Source organism: Uranotaenia lowii, chromosome 3, assembly GCF_029784155.1.
Source record: "Uranotaenia lowii strain MFRU-FL chromosome 3, ASM2978415v1, whole genome shotgun sequence".
Classification (NCBI taxonomy): domain Eukaryota; kingdom Metazoa; phylum Arthropoda; class Insecta; order Diptera; family Culicidae; genus Uranotaenia; species Uranotaenia lowii.
Window position 1 is genome coordinate 17,560,816 of NC_073693.1, and position 12,712 is coordinate 17,573,527.

General features: G+C 33.3%; 1 protein-coding gene across 1 annotated transcript in view; it reads right to left on the reverse strand.

Annotated features, from left to right (window-relative positions):
* Positions 1-582: 582 nt before the first annotated feature.
* LOC129757607 (uncharacterized) overlaps positions 583-12,712 on the reverse strand; it is a 53,119-nt gene continuing 40,989 nt past the window's right edge. The window contains exons 3-4 of the mRNA XM_055754882.1: positions 1,334-1,942; positions 583-1,271 (exon numbers count right to left, since the gene is read on the reverse strand). Of these exons, the coding sequence (XP_055610857.1) occupies positions 926-1,271; positions 1,334-1,942 (955 nt within the window). The 3' untranslated portion in view covers positions 583-925. The remainder of the gene's footprint in view (positions 1,272-1,333; positions 1,943-12,712) is intronic.

The following is a 12,712-nucleotide window of genomic DNA, read 5'->3' on the forward strand; positions in this document are numbered from 1 at the left end:
AAAACCACGAGATTTTTCAATAAGAAGAAAACTAACCACTGGCTTTTCGGATCACATTGGTCCGTGCCAAAAGCCCCAAAGTGTAAAAAGAATAAAACACTTGAATTTTTTTTTCCAACACCAGATTTTAAATCGTATGATGGTCTTCTAAAAAAAGGTTGTTTTTTAAGCTTAAATTTGGCATAACAAATTCGATATTGTACCCAAAAATAAAAAAAAATGGGTTTTTTGTTATAAAGATTCTGCAAATGAAGTGATTAAATACGGGAAAAATCTGAATTTTTTTTTTGCAGAAATCCTAAGTATATGTCGTGTAAAACGAGACATTAGTTCATTCCCGCTAGTTATGACTCACCCGTTAATTTAAAACGATGTTCCAAACAACCGGAACAGTTGGGAACAGGTATTGAAAACATATCCTAAAAGTAGAACTGTGTTTGATATTCACTCTTGGGCTTAAGCTCTTGACCGTTCAACGTCAATTGAGCCAAAGTTAATAATCATAATGTTAAAGTGAAAGAACTTGCGAAAAGGGCAGTTTTGGCTTGAATCTTTTTGTTCCATTCAAAAAACAACAGTCCATTATCTAAGAATAAATACTAACGGTAAACTTTTCTTTATTCAAGTATAGAAGGTAACTACACTGGAAGAGACAGTAGGTAAGGTAAGATTCGGTTACGTTTCCCTGCTTGTAAACGCTCAAGAATAAGTAGACAACAGTTAAAAAAAAGGTTAAAATTGAAACTCTTGTCCTCCTATGGCTGAAACAGGGGACGGAAACAGCTGGAAGTTGAAAACCGCTTCACAACTCACAAAATGGCTCTTATAATTTCCTTACAATCTAAGCTTTAACTAGCTCTAAAACTGCCCATCAATTTCCTCCTCGGTGTCAATCGAGAAAGACTCTCTCTCTCTGTTTCGCCGTCTACTTTCGCTCGTAGCTTCCATACTCGTCTTCCTCTTCGTAGCGTGGAGTCGTCTGAGAGTAGGAAGGCCTTCTCTGCTGCAGCGAGATATTGATCTCTTCGGGGTTGCGGTACACGCTCTGGACTGAAGCTGCCGTCGAAGACGATATCCGATTGGAGGGCGTAGTTGGTCCATTGTTGTAGGCCGGCTGTTTACGGATCGTTTGCTGTTGGGGTGCGTGATAGGACTGTTGCTTGTTCTGGACCACCGGTTGACGACGTTCCTCGTGGTTGCGCTGCTGCCGTTCGTAGTCGTAGTGTCGCTCATCAACATAGAAGCTCTCTGGGTAGTACCGTTCCGAGTATCTGAAATGATGAAGATCTTAGTGTCAACTTATTAAAACCATTGATGTCCATTGAAAAAATACCTAAGGGAAACATTAGGTTTGCTCATGTGCTCTTCCATGTTGATTGGTTTGTACAGGTAGTCGTTGATGAAGTGGTACTTCGACGATTGATCGCAGATGTTGTCGCTCGAGGGTGGCATACAGATGAGGTGCACCTGATGGAAGGTGAAGCCTTCCGGGCAGATCCAGGAATGTTTCTGATTCTCCTGACAATAGTGGAACACTTCGCACCCTAGAGATTCATCGGCATAGTATCCGGTGGTGCGTCCGGAACAGTGGAAGTCCGATTTCTCCAACAGCAGCGACAACCGATCGGGCTCTTCTTCTACCTCGAGCTCTTCACTGGAGTAGGACGCCTTCTTGCCTTTCTTCTCCTGCTGCGGATGATGCTGTCGGCGGGTGAAAGTTTGCTGCGGCTCTTCCTCCTCTTCTTCGGAGCTATACTGAGCGGATGAGTACGATGGCCTCGCCCGGTAGGCTACGTTTCCGGCCGCCGCTGGCACTGAGTCTCTCACGGATTCCTCCGAACTGGTGTGGCCATTGCTGAACTGTGCTGGTTGTGATTTGAAACTTTGAGCTGCGGCTGCGACACAAAACAGTGCACAGGCACAGGCGAGTGATAATGGAATCCTGCAATGGGTAAAATGAAAAAAAAAAGTTTTTAACATAGAGCCTACTGGATTTTAGCCTAAAAATTTGTATTTTGTTTATAGTTTGAGATTCTTTCTTTAAAAAAGGAATAGGTATATAAAAAAACCAATGAAACCTCTTCACACAGATGCTTAAGTTTTAATAAGGAAGCCTCAAAGATATGCAGATCTACGTGTAAAAACCGTGAAATAGATAGCATACAGACTGAGACCACAAGCGGAACTTAAATTTTAATGAAGCCGCACGCGTCCATTCAGTCAGACGTTGGTCAATTCCGGTTGTTAAACTGTATCAGATAATGCTATGGTGCTCTGAAATGCAAACCGAATTGGGATGCTTGAATCATAAACCTCAGACTGTTGATGCGCATATAATTTTCCGCGGAACGTTGCACGGAAATCATAAATTGTGTGCATCCACCTATTCTAGGCGAAACGATCAGTTATGCGAGAGAAATGACTCAAGGGTTTGTTTATTTCCATTTTTTTTTCAATTAAACGGTGAAATAACTAGTTTTTTTGAATTGTTCAAGAAAAGTTACAGTTGCATTGAGCTTAAGTTTCAAACACATTTCTTAATGGGAAATTTTTACAGGACCAGGTATCGATTAATAACATATGCCATGGAGCTATTAATAAATATTTATTTTCCTAGCATAATCGAATAAAAATTTACAACACATCTTAGCATTAAGAACATTGAATATAAACAGATATTCAGCGGCTATGTAGCAATAGACTGAGTTGATAGATCATTTTTGAATTTCTCAAACCCTGGGATCTAAAAAGCTTCGTTTTAGTTCAAAACTCATCCATGATTTTTTGCAGAATTTTTAAGAAACGTTTACATGAATAAATTTGAACTTTCAAGCTTGCATGGGAAAATTGAGTATTTTGTACTGTAAAATTTACATCATTTTTGTTTCTTCTGTGGAACCGAGCTACTTCCTTGAGGAACACCAATATCAATTTTCTTTTAATAGCATTTTATATTCTCGATTGCAACAAACGGTTTTCTTTCCGATAAATACCTGCGAAGAATGTCATTAGCTGCGCCTCTTATCCCATATTCATTCTGTTTTGACAATAACATCTCGCGATTCAGAGTGTCAGAAACTTTATTAAGTTCCAAGAACAATGCACCAACGATATTTTTGGAATCGATTTTAGAAATAATAGAATCAACTTATTCAGTAATAGCAATTTAAGACATTTAAGGTTGAGATAGGGCGATAGTTATTGAGGTCATGTGGGTCACCTGATTTGAAAATGGGAATTACTTTTGCTATTTTGAGACAATCTGGATAAATTTATGTCTCTAAGATGTGATTGAAATATAGCGTAAGTATTCCAGAAAAGTTTTCACTGATATTTTTTGAGCACTTATGGGAAATCCATCAGATCCACGAATTTTTTTGTCCTTAAGGCAAGGGATAGAATTATTAGTCGGACCTTATTTGCACTATTGTTCAATAAGGCCGGAACAAATATTAATTTCTTCTTTTATCACCCTCCCCCCCTCCTTTGAATTTTCCAAACAATTCGAAGGGAAGAATAAACAAACTTTGGAAATTTATCAAATATCCGAAAGATTACAAGAGCAAAAACCAAATTGTAGAAGATGGGAGTTTTATCTCTTTTTGTATGATTGATTGATTGATTTTCTTGAATTTTTCGATAAAAAATTACTTTATGGGTTTTATGCAATGATATAGTGTGCAATTTTATTGTATAAAATCTTTCATACAATTCATTAAACTTTTTTAGTTTTTTTAACAATATTTTTTTATAATTCCCCTCCCTTCTTGCGATAATCCAGCTCCGAGTAAAAAAGAAGGATTTGAAATTTGTTCCGGCCCAATCGCTCGTAATATTGTTTTTTGCACTGTTGTTTTTTAAAGAAGGTACAATTTTTTGATAATATGAATTAGCATTTCTTTAAGTTGAATGGACAGTATTTATTCTTTTAGTTTTACCTTTTCATTGACTGGCAATGTCTACTAAAATTGCGAGAAAAAGGTTATAATAGATGTTGTAATTTGTTTCAAGCCATCGTTGATATTTTCTGGAAGTTAAATTTTATTCAAATAATCTAAAAACAATCTGTTCAGCTTGGAATGATCTGCGATTTTTTTTAAGGATTGTCTATTTTTTGTCACATAATAATTTGAAATATATTACCACCTGTAAATAATCACTTTCATCTGTAAGAATAGCGCATTTTTTAGGCGATCAAGATTTGTTTCGAAATCAAGACTGCCGTTCTAAGCAAGATTGTCCCATGTGCAAAAACGTGCAAACGAGAAAAACGCGATTGAAATATCAGCTATATTTTCAATTTTTCTATCGAACTTAAAATTCACCGACAGTTTTTTCGTAGTGAACAGTTCAAGTTAATCATTTTACAATGTTTTCTGCCAAAAAATTACATTTCCTACAAAAAAAAACAGCAAATTAGAGCCAAAAATGCTCCGTGTGACACTTTTGCGTAAAATCAGAACGCATGCCGATGCTAGTTCTACGAAAAACTGTCACACGGCTATAATTTTTCTATCATTTTTAAAGCTTGCGTAGTTTATTTTTTTCCCAAAAATTCGTGCTCAACCGTAATTTGAGAAATGCGTTCCTTTTTGTTTATAAAAATGTATAGTTGAGTATTGATCCTGTAAGTAGTGCCTACCGAAAAGTGTTTAGTGAAAATTTCTCTGAATAAAACACTCAGGGCTTCTCGCTTCTCCTCTGCCCTCTATTTTAGTGTTCTTTTCAGTGAATAACATTGAATTCAACAGTTTGAACTCATCTTAAGACAATTTTTTGATAAAATTTGCATTTTTCATAGAATTTTCTCTAGTGTGACATTCTTGCGTAGAACTATCAACATAGAGACAACCACCTTGATGAAAATTTCGTATAAGTTCAGAACAAAGTATACTTGTTTGTGTTTTTATTCGAAAGTTAACACTAAAAGAGACCGTTTCCAGCAAAAAAGTGAAAATGACCCAAAAGTCACATGGGACATTCTTGCTTAGAACGGCAGAAGAGGTCTTAGGGGAAAAGTTCATATAACGCCCCATGTGGCTAATACGCGCCACCCTTGTTTTGAAGAATCTGAAACATTTTAAGCCTGCAAAATATTACCAATTTGTTTTAAAGGTTGTGATTGGTCATGGCAAGTATTAATTTTTCCTTAAAATGCCCCTGTGTCGTGATAATTTAACAATTTAGGTTTTTCTTCATTTCGATCTAAATTTTAAAACACTTCCAATAAGGTGTCACCAAGCAGAGAGAAACGAATAAGACAATATTTTCTGATACATCGATAGAGGAGAATCTAAATTATGATTTTATGCTAAAAAATCATTCTGAACTCGCTAAGGTATGCTTTTCATGGGTATGTTCTATCACGGCCCATGCGCTCGTTATAACGCGCCAATCGTAGTAGGCTGGAAATAGCATAAATTTTTCAGAAAGGCCAATTTTCATTGAAAATGAACAAAAGTCTAAAACCGTATTTTGAGCGTTAATTCAGCCCAAAAAATCTATTTTTCATTTTTTGTTAAATTTCTATTAGTCCATTTTGATTTTCTTCTCAGTCAAAGTGTCTGTAAGTATTGGTGTGTTTTCGGTCTTCGGCTGCTCTCGGGTGTGTTCGGCTGCTGGGCGCGTATTGAATACACAGCGGCGCGTATTCGCAACACAGTTTTGTTCTGTGGCATTGAATATGGTTTTTAAAAATCAAGTTTTTGAAGAAACTATAGCAATTTGAGTAATGAAAAATCATAGGCATTTGTTGAAAACACTTTTCTTCAACGTTTACACCCATTTTTAACACAATTTGTACGTGGAATACATAGAAAATCAGCGATTCGCTTAGGTGGCGCATAATAGGGCATGTTCCCCTATATGTTTTTAGTTTTTAGTCTAGTTGCAAAAGTGTTTGTGCAGGCAAAACCGAAAGATTCTAGAATTGATTGATATTTCATTACAGTGTTGAAACAAGCTAGATTCATGGGAATATTCATGTCACCAGCAATCAGACAAGAATGATTAACAGGAACAGATGATAATAAAGATTCTATTTGATCACAAAATAAGTTGAATGAAAACGCAGGCGGACTATAGATACCATGAACGCACAAAATTTGACCACTCAGATGTATTTCAATGCTTATTCTATGAACTTTTCAAACTTTGTGTGTCCAAATAGTTTTTTGGTCTAGCAGAAGGGCTCATTCCAATTTTGGCCTGTGTCGCTCAATTCTCAGGCGTCGCCCAACGAAGCTCAAGTTCTTATGTAAATGATTTATTATGGCGAATCGGTAAACGTCATTTTTTAGGCTCTACATATCTTGTGCAATTTAAGACTCGTTGTTCTACAAATTTGATTAAAATATCTTTAACATGATTCTACACAAACATTTAATAGATCGTTAGTTTATAGAAGCGTATAGTCTTGACAGGGCCGTAGGAAGAGCCAGCTCATGGGGGGGGGGGGGGGGGGGTTTGGTGACAAAATTTTTCTTATAACATTTTTGCTTAAACAATGTATACAGAAAAAAAAGTTAAATTCTTGATTCAGGTGTGAGTTATTTTACAATTTGGTTCTGTATTTATTTAAAATACTAACATTCGAAAATAAGTCCTAAAAATTGCCAATTTTTTTAAATAAATTTTTTTTTTTCAACCACAAGCATAACCATTGGTGAAAATGTATCAAATATTTACACCAAAAAAACTAAGAGATTAAGTTTGCGGTTCAAATTAGATTTTTAAACTCTTGGTAACTCGATTAAAATTGAAAGATTTAAGTTTGTAATTTGTTCTTCAAAAAATTTCATTTATAATAAAAATCCTACGAATATAAAAAAAATAATTAAAATGGAGATTTTTCTAAGAACAAAATCTTTTAAATGATCTCAAATTCAAATGTGATCATGCTTCTGTTCAAAATGCTCCTCACTCTTTTCAATACCTTAGTAACTTTCTTCCTATGATCTACCCGTCTATCATTTCAAATCTATAATATTTACGGATAAAGCCACTTAAAATAACAAAAATAATATTTGTGATTTCTTCTGATTTGAGTTTCCAAACTGGATCTTATTGAATAAAAGATGATTTTCAATCCAGAATTATTAAATTAGGAAACTGCGATCTCTTTCAATTTGAATCCTTAACTTCTCACATTGATATTTTATTTTGATAAAAAAACATAACTTCGAGCTGAATCTATAATTGAATTAAAAATCTGAATCCTGCCATTTGAATATGAATTTCGAATTTGAGAACGATTTTCAAACCTCATTTCCAGATAATAATTCCATTGAATTATGAACCAAAATGCGAGATATGTATCAGAGCCTTTCGCCAGAAATCTTTCATTTCAATTCTGCATTTTTGGCTTGTGATTCTAAATAAAAATTGCAAATGATGACACAGACTGTGTCACACAGTTTCCGAATTTTTACATAATTCATTCCGTAAAAATGGTTTGGAATTAAAAACAAAATTCTTTTCATGTTCCGAAATGGTGTGTTGTTTCGAATATGGAAAACGCATCTAATTTAAGTTTGAAATGCAAAACTTAGATTCAAATCAGGATTTCATCCAAATGATGATCCTAATTGAAATTCAAAAACATTAAACTGGATACAGAAACCAAAATCTGATCTCACATCGAATTTAAATGTTTATAAGAAATTTGGAATCACAAAATCTATGAATGAATCTAAACTAAACTTTACTGAAACCTTCATGATTTTTTATGATTTTTTCATAAAAATTATGAAGAGAAACACGTTGAAAAACAATTTTGTTTATTGAATTACATCCGTCAATTTTAAATAATTTTTTAAGATTCTAAAAAAAATCGTCCATAATCAGATCATTTTGATAAAATTTGCTCATAAATTTTGGACGCAAAATTCATAACTCTTAAGAGATTAACCAGCTGAAAGCTGAAAATCTCTATAATAAAGAAAACAAAAAAAAAAATTCTTAATTTAAATTATTGTTTGATTATGCAAATGAAGTGAAAAAAATCGGGCTAAAGCAATATTGTAAGCTTAGTCTAATCTTAATAAAACTCGATAATCGGTCCTAAGTTTCTGAATTTTTTTTGAAAAACTGTAGTAGAACTGTGGACTTGGGATGAAATTGTAAGGTTTAAGCTTCTGTTCTGAATCGAAGTTATTATTCTTGAATCATTTTGGTCGTTTATCAAAATTTGAATAAAAATTTGAAATTTTGAGTTAAGTGAAGAAAATTTTGCTGGCATTTTTGAACCCTCATGGGGGATTTAACCTCCAAAACCCCAATGAGGAACAATCTGGCTCCAAATGCTCAAGCCTTGAGCTAAAAAAAAAGTCTGAGCTGGAAGATATGTATTTATAATATTTTTGTATGCGCAGCGCAAATTCAATCACTCTAGTAGAATCGATATGATAACACTGGTGACGAAATTGCCTTTCTGGTGAATATAATTTTATTACAAAAATCTGGCGTTAATATATTCAAAATCCAGGTGGGGACAATTGGGTGGCAAAGATTTCCACTGCTGTTCGTTTCACCATAAACCGAAGTCAGGGCCGTGGGAAGAACTGCATCATGGGGGGTTTTGGTGACATAATTTTCCCTACAGACACATTCCACCGTGACGTGAAATCGCTTTTCCGGACTTTTCTGCGCTGTTATCGTTCTAGAAGTCAACCAATTTACTTGAAAATGAAAAAAGTTGTAGCAAACGGTCGCAAATTGAATTTCCTTCAAAATGAATACAATTTGGTCATTTTAACATTTAAGTTGTTTTTGTTGTGACTAATTACTTTTGTGACGTGAATTCACGCTAGAATTAACCATTCCGGACTTTAGTACATACATCCTTGAATTCCTGTTCTCTCTGTGGAAATAGAATATCGGTGTCTTCAAATGAGTTGTAATGAAAATAATTACCCACAATTTGATGTACAGAGCTCCTCGATTGAACAACAACGAGCGAAGTTATGCTGATTTGAAGTTGTGACGTGAATTCACTCAGTTCAAACAGAACAGGGTAGTTGACTGAATTCACGTCACGAAATATAAAGTTATACTGTAGCTATACTGAACCATTCTTTGGAGTCTTCAAATTTTATGTAGAGTTTCAAAAACGATATTTTGTTGTTCCGACTTTTACAATCATAAATTTTTAGTATCTGCACCTAACTTTTTCCTTATTTTGATTGGCACTTGAATAGCAACATATTGAGGGATCATATGTTAAAATAACTACTGTCTTTATTTAAAGATTCACAAAAAAAAATTTTTTTTATTTTTTTTTTCAAACTTTTTGCATTTTTATTTGAAAATAATGAACTTATTAAAAAATCAACTAAATTATGCTCGATTTGTCAAAATCCGACCATCTGGAGGGTCAAAACAGCTTTCAGAGCATATTTTCATACAAAATTTAACGAAAAATCAAATTTTGTGACGTGAATTCACTCATTCGCGCTGTTGTAACTCAGCTAGATTCCAACCGATTTCTATAAATTTGAGTGTTTCAGAATCGTCTTATCATTTTTGAAGAAAATCTCATTTTTTATTTAAAAAAAAGCCAGAGTTTTCTCGTAAAATTAAAAACTTCCCTTTTTTGTGACGTGAATTCACTCATTTGCGACTGTTTTTGTTCGCTTTTCAAACCAACTATATTGGATATAAACAAATTCTTTTTTCTACAAAATGAAGCCGTGTTTTTTGGCTTCTGAACATACTAAAAATATTTCCGAAAAAAAATCATCCATATATTAAAACCAATGATTTTGTAAAAGTTGTCAAAAATACCACTTTTTTCAACAAAAAACTGATTTTCAAAATCATCTAACACATGCGAAAAAAAACTTTTTTCTCTTTTTTCGTTGGTTTCGTGTGATTTGAATTATCAAAATTTTAGACAATTTTGAGATTTTTTGATACGCGAACGGATAAAAATCACTTTTGAGCGGTACAAGCGCGTGGAATGTGTCTACAACATTTTTGCTTGAAAAAATACATAAGTTTTTAGAAGTCGTTGAGGTTGGGGCCTCACCCAGTTGACGGTACATAAACAAAAAGTGATACTAAGAAAAACTCATTATTTGGTTCAAAGTTCTTTTATATTAATAGACATTAATTTTGAATCATTATATACTTTCGAAAATATGTCCTAAAAATGTCAAGTTTTTGTAAGCTTAAAAAAGTAAATGAGAGATCTTGTAGGCTACATTTGAAAAAAAAATTTAGGTGGAAATTTATAAAAGTAAAAGAATAAGTTTGAGTTTCAAATCAGATTTATTTTCAACTCAAATTCCGAATCTTTAAACTCTTATATTTTAATTCTGGGTCACCATTATGAAACTTTTTTAAATTCCAATTCGGCATAAGATTTCGGAATAAGAATTTTAAATCCAAATATTGAAATTGGTTTGTAATTTTGAATGCTTTCCTCAATATTTCGGGAAAGATAAGTTTCGAACTTAAAAAAACAAATTTTAGTTTCAAATTCAAATCCAAGATTCCAATCAGGACCAAACTGAAAATCAAGAACAATAATCTAAAAATCTTTCCAAACCCGGGCATTCGATTTTAAAGTTTACAACCTTAAACCTGGGCAATATCCAGTAAAATTTGAGAATTTTTCAAATCAAGAAGAAAAAAACTTGATTTTTTTTAATGGAACACATCAGCAAGTTTATTTGGATAAAATTTGCTCAAAAAATTAACTCCCAAAACCACCCTCCGTTCTTACGGCCATGCCCGAAGCGCATAATGAAATCATCATAATCATCATTCCAATATACAGAATTGAAACTTTTGAATAACAAAACCTATTTCAAGAAAATAAAAAACAAATTACCGAAATTAAACTTAAACTTAAGTTTAGAGCAATTTCGCTGAAAAATGGAATACAACGAAGCCAAGCCAAAAGTGCATGTCTTTTCTTCAAGAAGGTTTTTTTCCTTCTGGTAGATCCGCAATATCAGACCTAAAATTGAAAAAAAAAGGAAGGACACGTTAACAGAAATTTTGACAGGCTATGAAAAGCGCGAAACATCATTTAGTGAAGCAAACTTCTTACTTGCACCGTACTTGCCCGGTTTTTACATTTCGACATATTTATATGAAAATGATGTGCATTTGATCTGTAATAATCCGTTTATATACCTACTTAAAATCTCGTGCAAACTTAAATAAAAGTGCCAGAAAAACTGAGCAATTGTAAGCTAACAAGAAGTTTGAAAAACAGCTACTTCAAAAATATCGTCAAAAATTCTGTGTTTCGTATTTTGACAATCTAAAGATGCGAAATTATGCTAAATTACGTCAACTTTCCAATCCTCTTTCAAAATTTTGCTGGTATGACTTGAAAAATTTTGACGATTCATGGATTGAAAAGTACAGTTTTTACATCACTGTTATACATTTTTTGTTGTCATGATCTTAAAAAAAATACTTGTGGCCAATGTATAGTTTCAAACTTCAGCTTTTTTGGACAATAAGAGAAATATTTTTTGAACATTGCATAGCTGATTTACAGTCTGTTTTTAGAAGCATGTTTTTCAGATTTTTGTCTTAGATTTTGAATAACGGAAAATTGAAGAGTTGTAGGTGAATACTGTTTGAGAAACATGTTTGAGTTACATTCCGAAGTTTACAAAGCTATAAATTTTGTAAAAAAGGGAAAAAAGGGATGAGAAACAAGAGAGATATAGCGGTCAAGGAGTGTCAAATTTACATTCAAGTCTGATTAGGGAGTTTTTCTCCTGGGCTTTCAAGGTGCGTCCATTAAAAAAGTAATGATGCAAAATTCCGAGAATTTATTGTGGGTCCCCGAAGAAATTGTATTATTAGGATGCACTTGAAGAAAGTTACAAGCCGCCAAAATTCCAATTTTGTCGTATTGACACTCAAGTGCGGATTAGGGTTAATGTGTAGACTATTTAGACTGTTAGAAATGAAAATATTAGGGTAGGTACTCTAGATTTCGACAGGAGCTAGTTTTCGACTAATTTTTAATGGAAGGCTTATCTTGCTATTTGATGGCTAAAGCTACATATCTATGTTTCATATTTTTCTATTTTTGCTCTCCCACTTTAGTATTGAATATAAAAATTCTATAAAATAAGCTATACAATAGTAGTAAATCAATAATATAAAAGAAACATTCTAAATCAGTTGTGAATTCAATGCCATCGATTAAATAAGAATGATTTAGAACCACGAAAAAACTTTCCTTTTATTCGATTAAAAGGAACATAAAAGGAATCAATAGATGGGTAGGTTTCTAAATCAACGGTTTAGGTATTTTTTTATATATTTTTAATAACATTTAATGAAATTTCAACTGTTTTTAACTGTCGAAAACTAGCGCTGAAAATTCACCTAATAATTTATTTTTCGACACCCATCGTCTTGGGTATGTTTAAACTGTTTCCATGGTGTAAAAAGTGCCGTGAAGTAGGCAAGCAATTCCAGTATGCAAGTATTCATATTCCTGAGCTAACAAAGGAGTTTGAAATATGCTTGTCGAAAACTTGAACTTTTTGTGTCGAAAACTAAAATTGAATGTCGAAAACTAGATCATCGAGAGGTTTTAGTAAAAGGATATTAATGTGGAAAAATGTAGAGAATGAAGAAAAAGGTCTGATTCATATAACCAATCCTATTTGAAATTAAAAACTTTGGTCAATTAATTTATTTACCTGGTTTTTCTGACAAAACATGCAAAAACTGT